Source organism: Haplochromis burtoni, unplaced genomic scaffold (genome assembly GCF_018398535.1).
Source record: "Haplochromis burtoni strain Fernald_Lab_line unplaced genomic scaffold, NCSU_Asbu1 Contig_393, whole genome shotgun sequence".
NCBI lineage: Eukaryota > Metazoa > Chordata > Actinopteri > Cichliformes > Cichlidae > Haplochromis > Haplochromis burtoni.
The window spans coordinates 241,223-263,819 of NW_024582754.1; the positions used below are offsets into that span (position 1 = coordinate 241,223).

The 22,597-nt window shown below is 40.9% G+C and overlaps 2 protein-coding genes across 7 annotated transcripts in view; both read left to right on the forward strand.

Moving 5' to 3' along the window:
* galnt16 (UDP-N-acetyl-alpha-D-galactosamine:polypeptide N-acetylgalactosaminyltransferase 16) overlaps positions 1-4,759 on the forward strand; it is a 38,649-nt gene extending 33,890 nt beyond the window's left edge. Inside the window, exons 13-15 of the mRNA XM_005946918.3 lie at positions 202-328; positions 1,032-1,148; positions 3,820-4,759. Of these exons, the coding sequence (XP_005946980.1) occupies positions 202-328; positions 1,032-1,148; positions 3,820-3,963 (388 nt within the window). The 3' untranslated portion in view covers positions 3,964-4,759. The remainder of the gene's footprint in view (positions 1-201; positions 329-1,031; positions 1,149-3,819) is intronic.
* Positions 4,760-6,636: 1,877 nt separating this feature from the next.
* The window catches only part of numb (NUMB endocytic adaptor protein), a 42,148-nt gene continuing 26,187 nt past the window's right edge, over positions 6,637-22,597 (forward strand). For 3 of the 6 annotated variants that reach the window (XM_005946916.3, XM_005946914.3, XM_005946915.3), the window contains exon 1: positions 6,637-6,813. The gene's annotated coding sequence lies outside the window, so the exon portion shown is untranslated. The remainder of the gene's footprint in view (positions 6,814-22,597) is intronic. The other 3 variants (XM_005946913.3, XM_005946917.3, XM_014329094.2) reach the window with 2 other exon arrangements.

Genomic DNA, 22,597 nt, shown 5'->3' on the forward strand with positions numbered 1-22,597 from the left:
CTCGCCACTTCAGCTGTATCTGCTCCAAATAAGTCTGGTCTCTCAGAGTGTAACTGTATATCGTTTTCAGAACATGTTGAAATGATGCACATTACTTAGCGTTGCAATTCAGTTACTCACTTTAATCCATCTGTTCTTTATTGTTGAAATAAGACCTTTCACTGGCTTTGCGCCTGTCTCTTCTCTCTTGGCTCCCTACAGGGTCCCTGAGCAGGAAGCAGTGTCCAGTGTGTTGAAACAGGGCGGTTTGTGTCTGGAGACCCGTGGGACCGACGGCCTCGGGCTGGCAGAGTGTAGGGGCCTCGGAGCCAACAGGCCACAGTCACAGGTCAGGACTTTGCCACTAGAGGGCGATTTATTGTGGCTCACAGTTATTGTTAGAAATACATCGGACTCTGTCCTGCACACTCTCATTTTTGGTTCTAATTGAGTTCTATTAAAGCTGTCTCAGCAAAATGCAACTCTTTTTAAATTCTATGCTGCTGTTCACCAGCCCAATTTGTAAACAGTGAATTGTAGATATTAATATAGGTGTGTGTGTGTGTGTGTGTAATGCTTGCTAAATTATCCATATGTGGCCTGACTTGCTCTTAAAAAACACTGGTACATATTGTTTGAAGTATGCAAGAGATCCTTCCTTTAAATATTCAATAAACTAAAAGGTGTGCTTGAGTTTTTTGAGTGTGCAGAATTTGCACTTATGGTCCCATTAAATTAAATCTGTCCCAGAACTGCATCTTTATAAACAAGTTGGGCATAAAATTGGCTTTCTTATTCGTATTAGTGGAAATCCATAACCCACTGAAGCAAAGTGCCTGATGCACAGGTGTCATTTTTACCAGTTTAGTAGAAGTGCATTATTAAAGACTACATTTAAATTTAACTCCATATTTTTAACATGGTTACCACAACATTCCTGTAGTGGCACCACTCTGTATCGGTGGGGCCCACCCCCACAGTTTAAGAACCACCGGTCTATTTCACATTCTTCCTTCAGATGATAGCAGTCATACATTTTCTGTGTTTTGCAGAGATGGGAGTTAATAGAGCCGCTGATCCGGCAGCAGGACCTTTGCCTGGCAATTTCTGCTTTCACAGCGGGGTCGAAGGTCAAGATGGAGCCCTGCAATACAAAAGAGCCGAGACAGGTAAGAGGAAATACTGTTAGCTGATCAAATTGTATTTTCAGAGCCATAAAGAACTGGACTAAAGCGTTTTTTCCTACTATTGCCTGTGGATCGGTCATAGCAAATTAAACAGTCTGTGCTAGCAGTCAGTGAGGGACACTTTAGCTGTTCATCAATAAAAAAGCTTTATAGTAATAGCTTTAAAGGATAACATAGGTGAGCATATTTATCTTGAGCTTGGTGGTGTCCAGACATTTAGCACACACTGTGCAATTGTCTTTGTGTTGACTAAGGGTTAAGAAAAGAAACAGGACATGCTTTAATCTTGTGCTGCCAGTCACCGTTAACCTAATGTCTTAGGTTTTCCAGAAGGTTACTTCACTTTTGGCATCAAGCTGTTCATGCTTGATGTGCCACTCGCAGACCTGAAGTCGAACATAAAAGATTTGGACATAAGAGATGGTTTCAGCGCAGATGCTCAGCAGCCCGCCTGCCGATGATGCCAGGAGGCTGAGACAATCTGAGTTTTGCACTGATGCAGATCCTGCCAAATAAGAGTAGTTGACTTTATAGATGCAGTAGAACAAATGCTCCCATAACTTCAGACCCCACCCCGTTCCTTCCTTGTTCTCCTTTTTGTGATTATTTAATGCTCGCATCCCAGGGGGAATGGAGTTGGCTGCACGGTGATTTATGACACTAAAGAGGGAGTTATTAACTCAAACCATGTGCCGGATTCTTGCCAGGCTTTCCTCTCATCTCTCAGCTGGCCCATCGAAGTCCTTTGAGAGTATTTTTGGGAGGATGCCCATCAACGAGAAAGCAGTTATTGCTGTGGGAAACATTTGGTCTCTTTGTCCTGATGCTTTAATCCCCGAGAAAGAAAAATAATACTTGTGTTTTTGACTTTGCTGCACAGAAGATAATTAACACTGTAGGCATAAAGTGACAATGGAGCCTTTATAAAAACATAAATATCAACATTAAACAACCGTCTGAAATCGTTTATGGCAATATTGTACCTTTCTACCATGAATGTCTTTTTGATATTTTCAGTTTTCAAATCTTTCAATAATTCTGAAAGAATTTCATTATGTTTAGGGCTTTATAGGTGATATCAGATCCGGTGATCGTCTAAAAGCTGTTTAGAGCCAAGGCCAAAATGAATAAATGTAATAAAATACTCTGAGTTTCTCTGGCCAACAGATCACAAAATAATGGTGTCAGCTGCATATTACACAGTCTCCTGTTTATTGATGCATTGGCGCAGTGACATATTATTTCCTCCTTAAACAAAAGTTCTGACTGAGCACACTCTTCTAGTAGTTACAGTGTAATAACACGTGCATACACAGATGCGCTCTCTCTGGGATTTGAAGATTAACCCCACATTCACCTCTAAATTTTAATAAGCCTCCATGTGGCTCTTGATATCTGTACTTGGCAGTCAGTTCAGCTCTGAGTACTTACTCAGTGACCCAATAAAGGAACCAGTTATGCCTGGTGATTTGTAGACATCCTGCCTGAGGGACAGGTGTTTCTGGCAGGCTTTCCTTTCAGATTTCTTGTCAGATTTGCTTTACACACTGTGAAGGTAGAAAATAATATTCGATTTATGGAATCAACACCTGGCTTTGTATTATGTCAGTGTTGATGTATATCCTCGCTGCTTGTAAGCCAGTAGCCCCTCCCATGTAGCTAAAATGGCTTGTTTAAGACAGTGTATGAAGTGAGGGGCTGTAAGCCCAGTACTGGAAAAATTAGGATTGTTTTGAAATGTCACAGTGCAAAGTGACTCCAAGAATAGTGCATCTGTAAAAAAGAAATGAACAAAATGAATGACCAGCTTTGCAACTGTTTTAGTGAAAAAAGAATATTGCTGAACTGCTCAGACTTGGGTCACATGACTGTGCATTATACTTGTAATTAAAAAAAAAGATCAGGTAATCGTGTACAAAAAGAATCAATTGTAAATTTATGCAAATTTACTGGGTAGTTTATTGGTATGATATTGCATATTTTGTTTTTAAAATCCTGAGTAAATGTAGTCATTCTCTATGACATGTATTCAAGTAAAAGTAATAAGTAGTTGAAATGCCAGATTCTTTACTTGATTTTAAGTTATTTATGAGAATAGATGTTCTGAATTAATGTTTAGCTCTGAGAAATGCAATAACAAATTGAGTCTCTGTTATCTATGATTAAAGATTAGATTCATTATGTAGATTGATTCAAGACACCTTGTGATCTGAGGGCAAAGAATGGTGGAGGTGGGGGAAGGAAAGTAAAAACAAAAGTTTACTTTCTCACAAATCTATATCCACATCTGAAGCCCCTTTAAGTCTCCTGAGGTATAAAAATAAATAACTTTACACAGTATATGCACATGACTGAAAATGGCCCCTACACAGGACATCTTATCAGCAGAAATAAATTGTTTCTTCTCTCGTGGGATGGCAGGCTGCCGTGCTCTGCAGCTGGCTGTACAATGATTTTTCCACCAAGGGTGCAGAAAGTCAGTCATTCATGTGATTACTGCAATCCACCCCTGACTCAGTTCATTTCTCACTACTAACATGAACCTCCTTTGCTGATGCACATCATTTATGAGCAATGGATTAACAGGAATGAGTCAATGTGCACGAACATCTGTTAACAAACCAGCATGAAATGATTTTTTTGGTCTTTACAGAAGTGGAAGCCAAAGGGCACAGCTCTGCAGCACATGGTCAGTGGCCTCTGCCTGGACAGTCAAACCCCGATGGGACCTCCAGTCATTTTACAGTGTCGCCCCCAGATGGCCAGCCAGTCCTGGGAGCCACAAGTCATTACCTGAGCCACAGCAAATGAGAAAAGGGAGAGGGAGGAGCAGATTCTGGACCCAGCCTGCAGAAGGAATTGGGGTATCACGTCTGCACACTGTTTGTCGCCTTGCTGAAGGATAAAAGTAGTGGGAACTCTACTGTCTTGAAGTCAACTTCTAGCTCCTGCTCATTGTGTCTTGGGGACAAGAGCGCGCTGAAAACATTTTAAGACCCTGTTGAACAAAACATCTAAGGTCTTCTGTGTACAGTGCTTCATCCTTCCAGGATGCTTTAGTTCTTCTGAGTAATCTACGCTTTTCACAAAAAACTGTCACACATCCCACTTTTCATTTCTGTATCTATTCTGGTCTATGTGTTGCTTCAATCTGGAATAGTGAAGATTACCCGAAACGAAAGAGTGCATAATGTACTGTTGCTAATATGCTGACTTGCACTTGACCCACTCTGAGTCTTGAGGTTTTTGGGCTGTTGAAGCATGTCTGATGACTGTGTGGACCAGGGCAGTTTTATGTGCAGTCAACTAAAATCTGAAAACAAATTTTTTTTTAAATTGTTATTGCTGAATGGCAGTCTTGAAACCACCATGCGAAGCACTGTCAGGAAGATTATTTATTGTTTTGCATGGTCGGACCCAAAGAATGGTTTTATTTTTTCTCCGTCTCTACAAAGTTTTATGTAAATATTTAAAGCAGGTAATGGCTTGTTTTGTGTAAAGTTCTCTATATGTTGTTTGAAAAAATAAAACGTGGTAATGGAGACATTGCTGTTGTAGTCATTTGAATAATAAACTGGATTACTGCACCATCACTGCTCTTTTCATCATTTTATAAAACAGCAAAAATCCTTTTTTTTTGCATTGTACATGTTTGCATCCTAATTCACAATGGATATCCGAATAATTACATGGGGCTTATTGTAGCCATTTCCAACTTCATTTGTATCCTTGGAATCTGCTAGAGTAGATTTACATGATTCATAGTTAAAAGTAATAATTTTATTCTTTTGTGTAGCCAAACAACTGGTTTAGCTTCTCTTACTTTAAGCCTTCTGGTTGCCCTCTCAAACATAAAGTTTAAAGAGTGGTTGTTTGGACTCAGTGCCTAACATAACCATTTTTAGACTATCCCCTGTCCTTGATATAACAAACGCTAAAGTGAGTCTGAAATGGACTGAGGTTTTGGCTCACAGGCATTACTTTCACATACTCTGACCAGATTATTTGAAATTATCCATTTAAATATACTAAGAAAAGCATTGCAGTTCCCCTTTTAAGTCCATTATATTTGAGACATTTATTTAAAGTATATATATTTTTAATATAAAGCAAAAAAAAAAATCAAGTAGTTTAATGGAGTTCTTCAGATGCTGACAGTAGATTATTCCATTACTTGGGGCCAGGGTGAAATTAGGAGTGTATTCCCTTTAAAAGTAAGGGCCATGATTAGCTTCAATGTGTGCATAAATAATCTTTTTAATTAGGCAACGCAGTAAGTGGGAAAATCTGTAGACTCATTGCGACATGATTGAAACCGTTCACCACTCATTACTCACACAAAGTGACCACCAGGGGGCATAATATGCTAACTTTTTTTCATTATAACGTTGGTAACTTCATTGATGGAACCTAGTGGTAAAAATACTAGATATACAAAATGTAAATACATTTAAAAATAAAATAAAAGACTCTCGAAGAGTTTAGATAATTAAGGGGAAAAAAGATCGGCATTAACAACGTATTGGAGACTGGGAGGTCACTGCTGGGGCACTGTGATGATTATTAAAGATACTATGCAAGGCTGCATAACAGGCTTGACAACTTTGTGAACCAAAGGTTTTTTTTGTTTCCCTCCTTGTTGGTTTTATAACCTTTGAGGACACAATACAAGCTCCACTGCAGCTTACAAGGCTTTAAAGGTATGCGAGGAATGCAACTTTATGCTGATAAACTTCTGGCCTTTTCAAGGGGTCAGTGAAGACAGCGGGAGTGGAGGAAGCCTTTAACTGGATGTATATGGAAAGAAACACGTTTCACTCATTTAAACGAGCTTCGTTTTTGTTATGTGGTGAGAACGTGATGGCCTACACAGGAAGGATGATTACGGTGAAACTCGGGATGGCACTGCACTGTTGCCCTAATTTTTTGTCGTTTCAGGAGTGACCTCACTGACAGGGTTATATTTGCATATCACCCAGACAATGAATTTGTAATGAAGGTGCTCGTTAAAAGTGGTGCAACTGAACGTTTGCAATGGTGCTTTACATACCCTACTACATTTGAGAGGAAAATAGCACTAATGTATGAAATACAAGAAAACTTAATGAGAAACATATGCATACAGTTTGATACCTGCTTATATAGAAACCAGCCCCACTGTAACAAAATACGAAAAGTAAAGTGTTGCTTAAAATTTATTAATTGTAACAATAATCCATCACACACTCTTCAGGTCAGATTATAGTAGTTATATATTTACAGGTGCATCTTAATTGAAGCTAAACCCGATAGACAGAAGCGGTGTCTTACAATGTGCTTTCACGCCTGCTTCTCTTAATAACTACGAGACGAACAGCATAAAGAGTGAAACTCAGCTTCGATCCAGGTTGCACTATCGACCATCGATCACCTTCGATGTACACGCGCCGGCCAATGGGGGTCACGCGGAGGCGGTCCGTTGCTAAGGAGGAAGTTTGATTGAGGCTCTGAGTAGCAGCCATTCAGCGGCGGTGGCTGAAGCGATTGGACTGCGAGCGTCTCTCCCGACACTTTCTGTGGAATTTGAATTATTTTGGCAGGGCACGGCTCGTGATACACTGGTGACGGCATACACGGGGAATCTGCAGGGTCGCAGCGGTGATCGCAGGTAGGTTGAAAGTGGGCTGTGTGCACTTTGGTAAGCATGCCCGGTGAAGCTTGTTAGCTCACCGAGCTAAGCAACACTAGCTTGTGCCTCTCTGATGCGGCACACGGAGCTATGGCAGCTCCCATTAACACGGCGTTTAGCGCTCTTGCTAACCTAACAAAATAGCACAAGCAGAGACAAAATAGATGGTGTTAAGCTGTCTAACATCTTTATTTCCTGTTAGAAAATATCTGCTTCTGTCTTGCCGAATAAGCTAAGGTGTTTAAGAGGTATGGCTAACGTTAGTAGCGTTCTCAAGTTACCTGGATAACTTTAGGGGGATGGACGTTATTCAGCAAAATGACCTAAGCTCATCGGATAGCTTGCTCCTAGCACACGGTTTGTCACGACATTCACTTACACCCTATCACACGGTTCGCTTGTGTAATACCATCCTTACAAATGGTATTAATCGGTAGCTTGGCAGTTTAGTGACTTGCAAGTTTGTCCCCCCCGCCCCCCTCAAAAAGTGTTCTGTAACAATAAAGGTGAGTCTTCTTAACACTCATCCATCCAGACAGGTTGATCGCCATGACGATACAGACTGTGACTCAGAGTCTTAGCACTCGGAATGTTTCTGAAGTGTGATAATGTGTCTTAGATCGTCTTATATGGCAGGTGGATCTTTTCTTGCAAGAGAGATCAAGAAGTCTGCCATTCATGATCAGATAACCATCAGTGGTCAGATTACCTTCCACGTGGAGACTGTACTAAGATAACCATGTGATAGATTGTGTGATAGCCCCAGCAGCACAACCATACGGTTGAAAACATCCTGTTTATTGGACGCTAATTCTATTTGGATTCTGTCATTAGGCATTTTATTATTGGAGCAGCGATGTAATTTGTGACCTGAAATAATACACAGGATGAGTTATTTGTTTTTGTTTGGAAAACACAGACGCAACCCTCTGACTGGTCGAGGAGAGGTGCTGAAATCCAGTTATTCTGACTGTAAATATCAGATTATAGTAAAATTTCAAAATATGTCCTGCATTGCTTATTTTATTCTGCTTACAATACTAGCACTCGGTTTCAGAGTGCTCACAGCAGTGGGGGATGTAGTCAAGTGCTATTCAGTTTATATACTTTTTACTAGGTATTGCTAGTGCCAGGTTTGACTCCCTTTTTCATTGAGAACAGAAATTCTTTGTGGCAGAGATTCATAGGTTGGACATGTTGTATGTTGTGCTCGTCACCTTTCTTCCCCATTGTGATGCTCAGTTTGAACTTGGTCTTGTTAACCAGCTCTCCCAGTTGCTGCCATGTGATTGGCTGATCATTTGTTTGAATTAAGGAGTAGTTGATCAGGGGCACCTACTAAAGTGAGTGAAGAGGACATTAGGAGTGCTCGCACATCAGCTGTTGACTGCTGTCATGCTATCTGCAGGGAAGATGACATTTAGTGATGGCAGGGGATAGTTATCTGTTGTGTCATGTCAGTTTTGCACAGGCTAAATGTTTAATGATGGTGTGTTAAAGACCTGAAAGAAGCAGTAGACCTGTTAGATAAGGGTTAGAAAAAGAATGTTAGGGCAGAAAATAAAAACAAAACAATTAAAAAAGATCTGCCAAATGTATATTTTTAACAGTGATTTTGAACTGGATGTATCAATGGATTAATTCCCAAACAGGGTAGTCTTAATTCTATTTACCATATGTAACAAATCCTAAATGTTCTATAAAAGCAACACAGGAAAGAGAAATAGTGTCATTATTGTTATTCATCCCTAGTGGTAGCACAGTAATGACCAGAGAGATGCAGTTTGATGTCAGCTCTTATCCAGGGTTTGTTCTGCATTTACAACATTTTGGCACCCATCAAAGACAATTTAGCCTCCACTCTGAGGAAAATCACCAGGACTGTCATTTTTGTCAATATTTTTTGCTAGTGGTCTCTAAATTACTCAGCCTTAAAATGCACATGCAGACTTCTGTAAGGTCTGGCTATACAGACCCTTTTGTGGTTATGTGTGTAGCAGTCTCCAAAGGCTCATTTTGTGTTCTTTTTGGGGGACTGCTGCTTTTCCCTTACAGAGGGAGATGAGATTTTTTCTTTCCTCCAAATTTTGAAAGGGATGGCTTAGCTCATCTCACAGGATGAGGGAGGCAAGATTGGCTACCAGCCACCAAACCCACTGTGTAAGTCTGTCAGCTGTTTGGGAGAGGAGGAGAATGCAGGAGCAAGTCTCTGTCCTGGGCTCTGTGATTCACTCTGTGGGAGAATCTAGCTTTAACTCTCAGCATTTTGCTCTCTTCTCAAAGGCCGGGGCCTACACTTGGCAGTGAGTTGTACATGTGAATACTGAGTAGTGATGCAACTGCAGGTAGATAAAGTTGCCGTATGATGACGATGCAGTCTAAAGCTTTACCCTGATAGGACCCTGATAGGAGAGTGATAGCTGAGCCTCTTGCTGCTCATGGTGAAATTAGAGTGAATGTCGCTGTCAGCTTAGCATTCAGTCCAGCGTTACCTTGGTCATTAAGAGATGACTGATATAGCAGATATGTTTTTCGTTTTCACATTATCGTCAAACAGTCTACATCAGGGTGATGTGTATGTGTCATCTGAGCCAGTTTCAGTGTTGTTATCCATATCCTGTGCTTTTTGTCAACATCAGTTCTTGGTGGTAGTGATGCACCCATTAAATGAAATGCTCAGATGTTTACTTATTAAACCTGACTTGTGTGGGAATGCGAGAAAAAGGGTTTGTAAACTCATCTTCACCGAAATGCCTGCAAACCCGATTCTCTTCCAAGTGATTTTTCGTCAGGCGTGAGAATGTTATCCAAACGCGTGGGTCTTTTGATGATGTAGATGTGCGAGATTATGACACGACAATGCAGACAATGCTTTCATTAACATCAAACGCTAAAGCGGAATGTGTTTTGACGCCCTCCTGTTTTACAAGTACCAAAATGCTGCTCCCTAAGAATGCTGCTTGCAGTCTGTAAGCTTTTATTTATAAACTCTAATTGGACAGTGTGACACAAGATGAATACAGTCCACCAAATTGAACTCTTCTGCTTTGAATAAGCATAGAGAAACTGATGTATATAATAAATGCCACAAAAAGGAAGCATTGTAAAAAGGTCCATTGTATGTTAATGGTCCCCCTCACAAAAGGAGGTCAACATCCAGGTGCATGTGGGATTCGATGCCTTTGAATCGATAGAGTGTCTACACTTGCTAGCTTCATATTCTCTGCTGGATTAGATCCAGCAAAGACACTCTGAGAGGATTCAACCAGAGGAGAGGTTTTAGAAGCAGGATCTCAAATGTGCCGCTGACCCCATTTCAACATAAGTAGCCTAAAATAGGATGTGTGGAGTTGATTTGAACTTCTGTGTTTGCTGTTTGTTGGACATGTTTATTTGCTGCATTGTTATTACCACTCATAAACCTTGTTTTTAGTATTGTGATTCTCTCAGCCAATGCAAAAATACAGTCATTTCATTGTAAATGTATTATTGTAATCACATATATACATATTGCACCTGATGTCCAAGAGGTGACGAAGTAATTTCCCGTCACTTGGAGCAATAACTGTATTAGTGCAACTGCTGCAGTTACAAAATATATGCATAGTACACAGAGTCTATGGGCTGCTTCAACAGGAATTTCCTCTTTTATAGAAGATAAAACTGGTAGAACTGATAAGTCTCAATGTTTCTACACATTAACAGAAATAGTGTTTGAAGTTCTTGTGGCTGTTTTTCAAATCACATTTCTTCTCTCTGGTTCAAAGTACTTTTATTTGCCCTGTTTTATGCAAACCGTGCAGTATTTGTATCTGTAGGCTGTTTCTTAGTGGCAGCATTTGGCTTTGTTAGCACTCTTTTAAGAAAGTGGAAAAAAAAAAACACAGTGTAAGGTGGGCCCTGGATGGTGTTTAACTGCTTTGAACTCGATTCCTAAAGTGTCCCCATCAGGGACAATATCTTTAGCTTGTAATTAGGTGCAAAGGGCTTTGAGCTCCTCATTTTGCCCTGGCTGTTGAAACTATGGATTAGGGCCAGGAGGGTTGGGGGTGCATCACTGTATGCAAGGAGTTGCCTTTCAGGTTAGTGTCTGTGTGACTCCTCCCGTGGTATGGTATGGGGCTCAGGGACTCCTTTGTCCCTCTCTAGGCCCCTGTAATGGTGATACCTGAGCCTCCTGGACTAGAACAGCTCATGCTTTATTCAGCCCTCTGATCTCTGCTTTAATTATGAGTGACCCAGAATGGAGTGACCGCTAGTGTATCTCACAGGTTGGGAGTAACCAGTTCTAGTTAGAGTGCTAAGATGTGTAAGTATTTTAACTGTGGTGCTTGTTGCTTCACAAAGAGATGTTTATTTATAAAGCACAACGATTGGAATGACCAAAATGTTAACAGTAGGCAACAGTGACATCGGATAAGGTATAAAAATAGCCACTGGAAGAGGTTTCAATCTGGGATTTAAGGAGCTTTTTATATTTCTGATCTTTTCTAGATGTTATTTACCTTTTAAGGGGGACTGTAATGCTCGTTTACAGGTCCGTGTTTTTGTTCTTGGACTAATATAGCTTAGTATGATTTATAGTTCAAAATAATCCTTATTTATCTTGCCTTGGTGCAGCTCCTTAGTTTGTATAAGTGTTTGAACCAGACGTTTTTAGCTCCTTTCCAGCCTGCATATAAGATATCCTCCCATCCTCTGATTATCTGCCCCTCTCAGATGGAAGATTTGAACAGCAGGTGGGTGGGGCTTCTGTTCTCACACCCGAGATGGCCATATTGGCTAAATCCTCTCCCCTTGGCACCATAGAGAGTTCAGAGAAGAGCTCCTGTGCTTCAGGAGTTCAGACACATTGACTTCCTTATTTGAATCTCCAGCTATTTTTACTATGAATATCTACTACTGGAAAAGTGTCTGTCTGCCACCTAAACTAACACTTCAGCAGCTTATAATGTGACAAAAGATTCTGATGCAAAGTCAGGTTTCGGTATTGATCTTGTAAAACCACCGCTGTGCATCTCTTTCTCAGTTCCTGTGTATGAACTACGTAAACTGAGAGCGCGGTTGGTGTAATTACTACTTGTCTTAACACTAAGTGATATGTGTTTATGCCAAATGACTGCCTGTCCATAGCATGGGTAACAGTTGCACTGTTCTCTTGCATACTGTGACCATCTGCAGGCAGCTTCTAGTGTAGTTCTGCCTAATCTGCACAATAGTCATGGATTTTCTTGGCCCCGCCTCCTCTGGTCACCCTGATGTATCAAGGTTGCTGTGGAACTAGTTTCCTGGTAACCACCACAGTGGTTGCTGGATGATGCAGCGGGAAAAAGCAAGATGACCCAACAAAATATTCAAAGTTGGTGCCACAGAATAAAAAAAACCTCCTTGCATACAAAATGGGAGGAAAAAACTGCATTATTTTTACGTCCACAGCGTACGGCCTAAATGGCCAAAATGTGCTCTGCGTGCTTTTGTGTACATCAGGATCTAATAATTGTTTTTACAGTTTTAAATCTAATAGCTGTCATGTTATTGATTCCCAAATTTACTTGAAATTCCCCCTTTGTTTTACTGTGCTTGATAAGAGTTCCCTCTTTGCACCCACAAATTTTGTCATCTCAGCAGAACTGTGTTTGGAAATACACTAAGCTATGATGCTGGATGGGGGCAAGTCAAAGAAAGCATAGTAAGCCATAGTAGTGGTGCGAAGGCTTGCCTAATGGAGTTGGTGTGTTATCATTAACACATCATCAAACACATAAGTGTTTGTTTTTTGTTATCTTAATCAGTAGTTACTTTATAGAGTGTGTTCATAGAATAGCATTGATTGAAACCTGACAGCTATTGAAGCTTGAACTTGTACGTGTGATATAAATCATAAATCTATAAAATAATCCTGTATGCTGATGTTTATTCTTGGTTATTTTTGTGTGGAGGTAAAAAGCATTAAACACTGGTGCATTTCTGAGGTGTTGCTTGCCTGATTTAATGAAAATACCTGTTTTTATAGAGACATCTGTTTGCATGCAACATAATGAATTAAGATGTGAAATGAGGTACAGCTGTGGTATCAACACTAAGAAACATCTCTGAAATCAGCTCGAAAATATGACATTGATACCGGTCTCGAAAGCTGTCTCCTTTACGGCCTCATAAACGAGCTCTTTTCCTCCAGTGTAACATCTCTCGTCTGTTAAGATGTTGCTGCTTAGTGAGCAAATTCCTCCTCTAACTCTTGGTTTACAGGGAAGCTCCTTTTGGCCCATATGGGTCTGCTTTTACCGGCATTGCCTGTTGTATAACTGCAGCGTGCCTCATCCAAAGTCTGCTGGCTGCTGCTGGGATTTCTGTTAGATAACAGTATGGTATGAACAAGCAAAGGAATCGGAGATGCTTCTGAGTTGTTCTTCTAATGCACCACTGCAGGAGTTTTTTCTGGTGGTGGTCAGAACTGTTTCATACCGCTGTATTGTGGACAGTGGAGGGAGGATCGGCACACCAAGCACCACCACTCTAGCCTAATCGATAATGAACGTTCCCCAGCACAAGAAAGACGTCAATTATTAATGAGCTGAATATCATGTTTTGCTTCAAGTGAAGACACTTGTTTTGTTTTTTGTTTTTAAATCACTGCTGATTTGCAGCGATCGGTGTGAGTAAGAGGAAAAGAAAGAAAAAAAAAATGTAAGAGTCGTGTTTGAATGCCACAGTTTGGTTTAAATATCTTTGTCAGTCCACATTCCTCTTAGATAACGTGTAGTAAGTCGGGAACAGGCAGGTTGGCCTTTTTCCTGCGTAGGAATAGGTTAGCAGGCAGGAAGGCAGCGTGGAATGTGTTTCATGTACGTTGCATCATTGTGCAGTTCGTGGTGCCTTGTGCACTGCAGCGTTTTGTTTACCACAGTTACGGGGACAGGTGTTTGATCAGCATGCGTGTGCACATTTGTTCTGCATATGTTACGTATGTGTCAGCACAGACACGGGGGCAGTATGTGGGAAAAACTACGACATGTGGCGTAGCAGGTTCACACACTCTAACCATAGCGCTCTTCCTTCACTACTGAGCGGTCTGCAAAGAGGGATGTCTGGCTTGTGAGAGTGCCAGTGTGCTGAGTCGGCAGGAGGGGAACAATGGCTTCGCTGTGCTGCTTCTCTGTTTGGCCGCCTTCATGCAGCATTTCAGCGAGGGCCACCATCAGCTTTTGGCTCTGTGAGCCTTGTTGACCAGGCGTTTGCCTGGTGGTCAGTGACCCGTTGTGCCCACACTGCCTGCAGCTCGTCAGGCCTCTGAGGAGCTGCCGATTATCCGGCAGTAATTGGTGCCTGGGCTCTTGCTGATCAAAGGTGCCCAGCTGATTGTGGAGCCCTGGTAATTTTCCATCCTCTGAAGCTCTGCAGTCTTTGCCTACTTGCCTGTCCATGTCTCTTTCTGCTTGCTTGGCTGCTCCAACTCTGTCTGTGGACATGGAGGGAAAGGCTTGACGTCTGTCTCTGTTATTAATCCTGGTTTTCTCATATGACATGACAGTGGTGGGCTGTCCTTACCTTGCTTTTTCAAAAAAACCCCCAGCTTACTTCCTTGTTAAATAGTTTGAGTGCTGAAACGTGTACAGCTCAGTTCCTCAAAATCAATTAATTTTGGAAAGTCAAGTTCAGGCCGTCAAGCAATAGTGCATCCATCAGCTGTGTGATTTGGCACAGCTTTCTTTAGTAACACCTACACCTCAGTCATGTGCCTTGCACAGTTTTACTTCATCTAAACTCGCTTCAACTGATTGCATTGGTCTTTTTTTTTTCTGCATTGATGGTTATGACATCATCTATTTTCTCTTTGGCTAGTGTAAAAAAACAAACAACAAAAACAAAAAACCCAGGATCTGTACAACCCTCATATTTACCCTTCAAATATGATTTATAATCATCAGATCCAAAATGGGGTCCAATCTAAAAATGTGAAATGGCTTTGGTCTCCAGTTTTTAGCTGCTTAAGAATGGCTTGTTTACCTGGGCACGTTGGCTGTGCAAATGGACATGGTGAAATCATTTCTTATGTTTGTTTTACAGGCTTATTCACAAGAGGTGTCCATTTTTGGGCAAAAGAAGGCACACAGTCCCAAATGGGTGCTGGTACTCAAAGTATACTATGAATTTAGTGTTTTGCCATTCCTGCATAATCATTAATCTCTCTGAAATAAAAGCAATCAGGATTTTTGAGTTAAGTTTTCATTATCTAATTCTTACTGACTCTGCTTGAGTTCATAGTCCAGCCCAGTTCATTTAGCTATAAAACTGACCAAAACTGAAACCTTCCTTGTGCTTCCAGAGTTAGCAACCTGATTGGGAATCTAATTTAAGCACATGGCTAACACAGCACAGTTCCAGACTTTAGATAATACTGCTGACTAACACAATATAGTCTTAAGTAGTAGAGTACACATTGAACAGTCAAAGTACAACCTGTTAGTGTCATATTCTAGAAATGAAGTTCTGCTCCACCCCTGTCTGAGCAAAAACCACAGCCATAAATGTGCTAGATAAATAGCTAGGCAGCACCAGCAGTCTGCCTTAATCTGTTACGTAATTTGGTATTCTACCGTCATCCTCAACTTGACAAATAGCCCAACCAGGATACAAAGAGTGGAGCTCAGATACGTGCAGAGAATTCCAAAAATAAGTGAGCAGCTCATACAGCTGCAGTAATTATTACAGCTGCATTTGCAGCCGTACTCAGAAGACCTGTTTGGTTGGCTTCCTGACGTCAGTACAGCCTGCCTTTCATCAGACTGTTTGATACCCTTTCCTTTGAAAGTCAGTTAAAGGTAGTTCATAGAACGACATCCTTGGAGACGTCAGTCTTTATTCTTAGTTTATCATCATTCAGTTGAAATCAACCAAACTGACGGGCAGGTTGAGGTAACTGTAAAATGGCTTGTCCCCGTGTATGTTACTTATTTGTTTTATCATGGATACGTGTGTTCCTGTGTGTCTTGGCCTGGTCAGAAGGGCAGTGTAGCGATTGTATGTCTGTTCACGCAGCAGGAAATTCCTCTTCCACTCCATCCTCTCATCACTCCTGCTGCTAAACAAATACTGCTCCTGACACACACAGACACTAAGTGCCACTGTCCTTCCGTTTACAAACAGCACTGTTGGGATAAACAGTTATATTATTGAGATGACCTTGACTCATTAGTTTTTTTGCATGTCTTTCTCTCTTGTGCCCCTCTCTTTTTCATTTATATTCTTCTCACACTGCCACTTCTTTTTTTTTTTTCTGTTTTTTTCTGCCTTTATCTTCGTCACTTGTGAGTGTGGCGCTCTCAGACTTCCTGTGGGCTTGTGTTTGGGCATGTCTAAGTGACACATGTTCAACACTCTATATGATGTATCGCAACGTGTCAAAGTGTGTGTATGTGTGTGTGAATGTCAAAAGCCAGCAGTGCAGTTTTGTAAGACCTGAAAGAATTGGTTTCCCCTTGCAGCCATTTCTAGATGATGATTGGTAGTGCAGTGAAGAGTGACAGGCTTTCATCACTCAGTGAACAAAATGAACACACATACTGACACCATTCCTAACTGTGAGGCTTTCAGCACCTCTCACACCAGGATTGCCAGCCTAAATGATCTTTGAACACTTAAATTAGACTGAAGAAACAACAAGGGTGCTTTTAATCTGGATTGTTTAAAGAGTTTTTATTTGCATTCTTTATGTATCTTGCATCTATATTACCTCTGAGCTTAGTTTTTATATAGGCCCACAGGCATGGGCTCATTTGCATGCTGTGTAGTAACCTGATGCTACTGTTAAATGTTTCCGGTGGCTTCGTAATCACTGTTTACCAAGAGAGCGGATTGTAATGATGATGATGACGACAAAAATGACTAGCTTTTAGTCACCCCCAGCAATTGGAAGGCGATTCTAACAGGTTCTTTAAATGCTGCAGACAGCTCAATTTAACTTTCCCTTAGTGTGTTTGCACCACGCACAGGATAGACAAATCACCTTGTGAAGCTTAATTCCTCTTGGAATGGCCCACAAGCTCTTTTGAGGAACACGTTAATTGGCTCTGATCAAATCATAATTTTTTGTTCTTTCTGGTCTTTCTTTTATGTCTAAATTGTCTTTCTTCTTTTGAATGTGTCCAAATAACAATTAGAACATTTAATCAATAAATGTTCGTGTTAACTGAGCATCCGCCTTCGGCTGTCAGGCCAGTTTCATTGCTGCAAGTGTGTTATCAAAGCTCCTTATAAGCAGCAGAGTCATTTGGCAGATGCAAGGCAGATCTATCCTCTGGGTTGCTTTAAGTGAAGGGAAAGGAGAGGGATGAGTGGACTACAAGGAAAATGAGAAGAGTGGGGCAGCTAACGAACTGTAACCATTTAGCAGTGTTTATATACTGCATAACCTGAAGTTGTTAGAGCAAACATGTGGCCAAGTAAGAAAAAAAGCAAAATGCTTCCTTGTTGGTTTTCCTCTTTGTCAACCTTCTTCTTCCTTTTTTTTTTTTTGCAAGGTAAAGTGACCGCAGTTACGCTGGGTTTAAAAAAAAAAAATTAATGCGCCGCCGTTTCCCTATCTTGGTTGTGCAATTGAGCCCTCATTTTCCCAGGAGACTTTGTACCAACGAGTCGATGCAACTGCATAGTGAAAGCAAGGCTCAAAGGCTAATTTGCACCTTAATAACCAAATATTTTGTGCCAAATAAATGGTGGATTAATGGAATCACTTGTCTCTTGTGTGATCTTCTTGACCTGTCCATGGGCTCCAACATCTGCTGATGCTCGTCTTGTTTCTGTTCCCTAGCCTTCGTAAGCTCCTTGCAGCAGCAGTCTCAGAGCTCCTCAAATCTTAGACACAGAAGGAGCACTACTGCCAGGTGTAGTCCAAGATGTTGGAGTTGTGGTTCCTTTGCAGGATGAGAAATTCCCTGGAGGCATGGTTTATTCTATTAATCCACGAAGGCCCAGGGCTAGGGCTTCAGAGTTGGTGAAATCCATTGTGTATTGCATAGCTGAGTTGAGATATACACTTTAGCGGGTGTTTATACTGCTACAAAATAACCTGGCCAAAGATTTCATTTAACTCTGTTTAACCTTTGACTTCTACTCTTTGTGTGTTTTGTGTTCCCGATCTCTTCCTTGGGAGTTAAACTGCATGTTTGGCTGGTGATTAAGCTGAAAGCATTTTTGCAGTTAGAAACAGGGGGTTGGTAGCTGGCTGTGTGGGTCAGCAGTAATTACAGTGTTTCAAAAAAGACAAGAACTGTAGACTGTCACTTTCTTGATGCTTTTTAAATTAGGCGTGGTGGTGCTGATGTGCAGGAACAGCATCCTTGCCTAAAAGACATGGACGGTCTTTAACATGTTGCTTAACCATTAAAGATACCATATTTTATTTTAATTATTTGAATCACCAGCTCTGCATCAAGTGCTCAATGGTGCATCCCTGCTTTTTTTTTTTTTTTTTTTTTTAACTGCCCTGCTCTGCATGCTAACTGGCTCACACTGGGACTCTCCTGTTTAACTTGACAGAAACGATGTGTCTGTCTGTGCTGGATCTGATGCGACACAGTCCACACTGTTTTTCTTGGCAAAACAGCATGTCAGTTTGTGGTTAACCTTCTATTGACCCTGACAACACTCTAACATGACATTTTCTGTGGCCTTTTATAAAGTGTATGTTGACACACACAGGGCTTCAACAAGTCACTAATCCACATAGATCCTGGGAGCACAGCTTGCAGTAACTTCACAAAGTCAAAAGAAGAATACCAATCAGAAATATAAGCTATCACTTTTTGGTCAGCAGGTGTTCTGGTGGGTTAGAAAGACAAAAAACTGCAATCTGAGATTAGCATTCTTCTTCTGTTCTTCTGAGCCTCCAAATAAACGTGCTACTGCTTGCTTTTATTTGTTGTGAGTTGACCATAAGTAGGATTAATAGATCACGTATTAACTGGTCTCTGGAAGTCAGGTGAATGAGTAACATTCATGGCTGTGTGTCCTTATTGTCAGCACTGTCCTCATGAAGAATACCCAACGTGTGCACTTTGGCCGGGTTTCTTCATCTTGGTAAAACCCTACTAATGGCACTTTACTTAACTCAAGAATACCCAAACTTAATAATAGTGCCATTTTGGCTCTGGGGCCTTGAAGCTGTGGTCGTCCGTCTAACTTGTGAGAGTGTGTTTTCATGAGCATCGTGCGTATCCACGTCAGAGTGTATTCTCTTCTGCTCGCTCGCTCTCTGAAGTGCTGCTATAGCATGTGCACGTAATGCGTGTGATGTCAAGGGGAAAAAGTAAACACGGTTTCCATGAGTAGCTTTTTTGCTCAGAGGTTTACTCAAAGTTTCCCCAGAAGAGTTCACTTCCAGAGTCAGGGAGAATGTATTGCAGTTAGCTCTGAGTATTCGCCCTGTGAGGAGGTTAAGCTTCTGTGCCACAGTTTACACAACACTCATGTGCTCCCAACAAAGGAAGGCTATCGTGATTCTTCTCATTTGCAGAGAGAGAAAGCCGTGGCTTCCAAGCACACATACAAACAGCCGCTTTGTTAACTCACAGCTGCTTCATAAAGACATTGCTCCATTGCTGCCACATGAGTTAATGGCTATTGAGTTTGGAGCAGTTATAAAGTCCAGGGCCAGAATTAATGAAGTTGGGCCACTCAGAACACTACATCAAACTCTTCCTTGCAGGGGTTTGAATCAGCAACCCATGCCCAGCACATCACTGCAACGTTTCCAGAACGATTCTTTTGACCTCCTAGGACCTGACGTCCACATATGTGGACATCACATTTTGGGTTATTTAGACCAAAATACTCTCCTCTGGCAAGAATTTTTGAAAAACGGTGACTAAATGTTTTTTTTTTTTTTTTTTTTGCAAATGCAAGTGATATAAATCTTAGGAGTGCCTGCTTGATGACCTGTGTGGCCTTGTGGTGGAAACCAGGCCAGATCCTGGCTATCGATTCAGTCTGTGAATCATTGTTTCACAGACTGTTTGAGGGGAGAAGATACCGTGACAGTCATTTGCCACTCCCCAGTGAAAGGGGACTGCCTTGGCTTTTTAAATGTGGCTTCAGCTGTTGCTCAAAGTGATGTGTGGCTTTCTGTGTCGAAGGGTTGGCTGGCTGGTGAACTTGCTGTTGTCGAGCTCCCCCGATGCTCCTAGGTACATAGACGCATATATCTATATATACCATGGCCACATGGAAAAAGCCAGTTGCGGAGTTTGTGATGTACACACACTGTTAGAAGTTGCTGGAGAAAAGAGCAACATAATATCCCCTGCGCAGCAGTCTGGGCTCCTTTTCTTTCCCTTTCTCAACCCTAACCCCTTTACTTGCATGCACTCAGGAAAGAAGGGTCATCGTGTCTAGCTGGGGCCAGGGAACAGATTGAAGGACTTCGAAATGATTCAGTGGCAGATAGGCGACAGGGAGTACAGCGCAAACAGTAGCCAGCAACCCTATTCCCATCATTTCCTTCCTATGTTGCGTACCACCCATTTATACTTTGTCCTATTGATGTCTCTCTTTTATGAAGTTTGCTCACTCGGAGCATCTTGAATATCTCCAAATAGATGTTTTACCAAAATAAAATTGCTGACCCAATTTCTTGCTGACATTCTGGAATAATTTAATTTTGTTTCCTCTCCAAGTAGTAATACCAGCTGCATTTGCCAACTACTTCTCTGCATCCGTCTTTTCATCACTTTATGTCAGGGGATCACTTCTGACACATGCCATACCTGACAGGTGAATGACGCAGAGTGTACAGACATTGATATTCAAGAGCGGCATGCTGAAGAGCAGCTGGCAGTGGGTTACACTTGTTTGCAAACATTCTCTCGTTCCACCAGCTCGATCATGCTGTAGCTATTTTTCGTAGTAGTTATATCATGTTGAGCTTGTTGATATAAGTTAGGAAAATCTTACTCAGAAGATGATGGAGCATTTGTAAAAGGTGTACTTCATTCTAAAGGTTTATAAAAATAAATGTACCACTTTAATACATTTGTAATTGTTTTGTGGATGTATACATTAGCAAACAAAATACAGAAATGTTTTAATTTAAACATTATGGTTCTCTAGTAGAAAAAGTGGATTGAGCTTCTGCTTCAAGTGGAGGAGTTTAAGTGGAGTCTTATTAATGAGTGGGGGGAGAGTGGAAAGTTTGACAGATGGATTGACAGGGATATGGTTGGTTGGTTGAGGTAAAGAGAGTTAAATGTGAATGGAATGCCATCGATTTACTGGGCATTTTCTAATCCTACCCTCAAAAATGGCCTGTAGGCAGTGGCCAAATGAATAAGATCATGGATACAAGCTTCCTCTTGTATCCTCTGAAGTTTGGCTGGGATCCCCCTAAGAAATTGCGTGAGAAGCTCAGTAATTTGGGAGGGACTCTCAGAGTAAAGCTGCTACTACTCTCACATGGAAAAGAGCCAGTTGAGATGGTTTGGGCCTCTGACTACAATGCCTCCTGAGTGTGTCTTATTCCAACTAGGAGGAAACCCTGGTGCAGATCCACGACATACTAAAGATAAAGCTTCTCAGCATGCTTGGAAACTACTTGATATATCCATGAAGAAATTGGTGCTTAGATCTTCTTCCACCCTTGAACAATTGGAAGAAGATGGATGGATGGGTGGGTGAAACAACAACACTGCCAGGATAGATTGCTAGAAAACTTATTTGGTAGTATTTTTATTTATCTTGATCATTAAAACCCTTTTCCAGTAGTACCTACTTGGGTTGACTCACCACGGATTGCCACGGCATAAGATAAAATAAACCTTTATTAGTCCCACACATGGGAAATGTTTTGGTCGTGGCAGAAAGTGGACAGTACAATTTAAGAGGATTAAACATTAAGGAAAAAAAACAATAGAATAGAATCAGATAAAAATAGAATAACATACTATACAAAATAGAATAAAATACTGTACAAAATAGAATAAATGGACTGTACTCGGATTGACTGGTTTTCTATTACAATCCAGTATCTGGTACTAGGTACTATGACCTAATGGAAAACCCTGAAAGCCATGGAGAACAGTGCCGAGTCGATATGAGTAGGAAAAGGGGCATAAGTATTTAAGCATTTATAAATATAAGTAAATGAAGGCGGTTTTCAACTGTCATTGAAGACGCAATTCTTAATTTCAAGTGTGAGTTGGCTGAAATAGGCCGGCAAGAACAGCATTCTAGTGCAATGTTGTATCCAGTAACACAGCGTAAGTCAGGACACTACCTAAGCACAAAATAGCCTAGGTAGTGTTTTTATTAATTAATTAATTTTATTCCTTTGAGAATTTTAAGTTAAAGTACAAAATAATGCTTCATGCTTTTAACAAAAACTAACGGAACTTTAACCTGCTTTTCCATCATGTTGTCACATCAGTAATTTTTATCTGCCGTTTGCTCTCTTTCATATGGAGTATAGCTAGCGAGTGCTCCAGCAGCAAGCAATTTGTTTACATTTGGGTTGCACATCATCAGCTGCTGGTATTTCCATAGCCTGGTTGTGCTTGATGGTGTGTGGTTTTTTTTTTTTGTTTTTTTTGTTGTTTTTTTTGTTTTGTTTTGTTTTGTTTTTTTGCCTCAAGTGCTGAAACAAGTGTGTAGTTTCCATCTTTATCTGTAGCTTTTTATGCATGTTTTGTGATCTATTGTGTGAATTAGTGAGGGGTTTTTTTGGGTGGGGAGGTTGTTTGTTTTTTTTGTTTATTTTGCTTAGTTTTTGAGA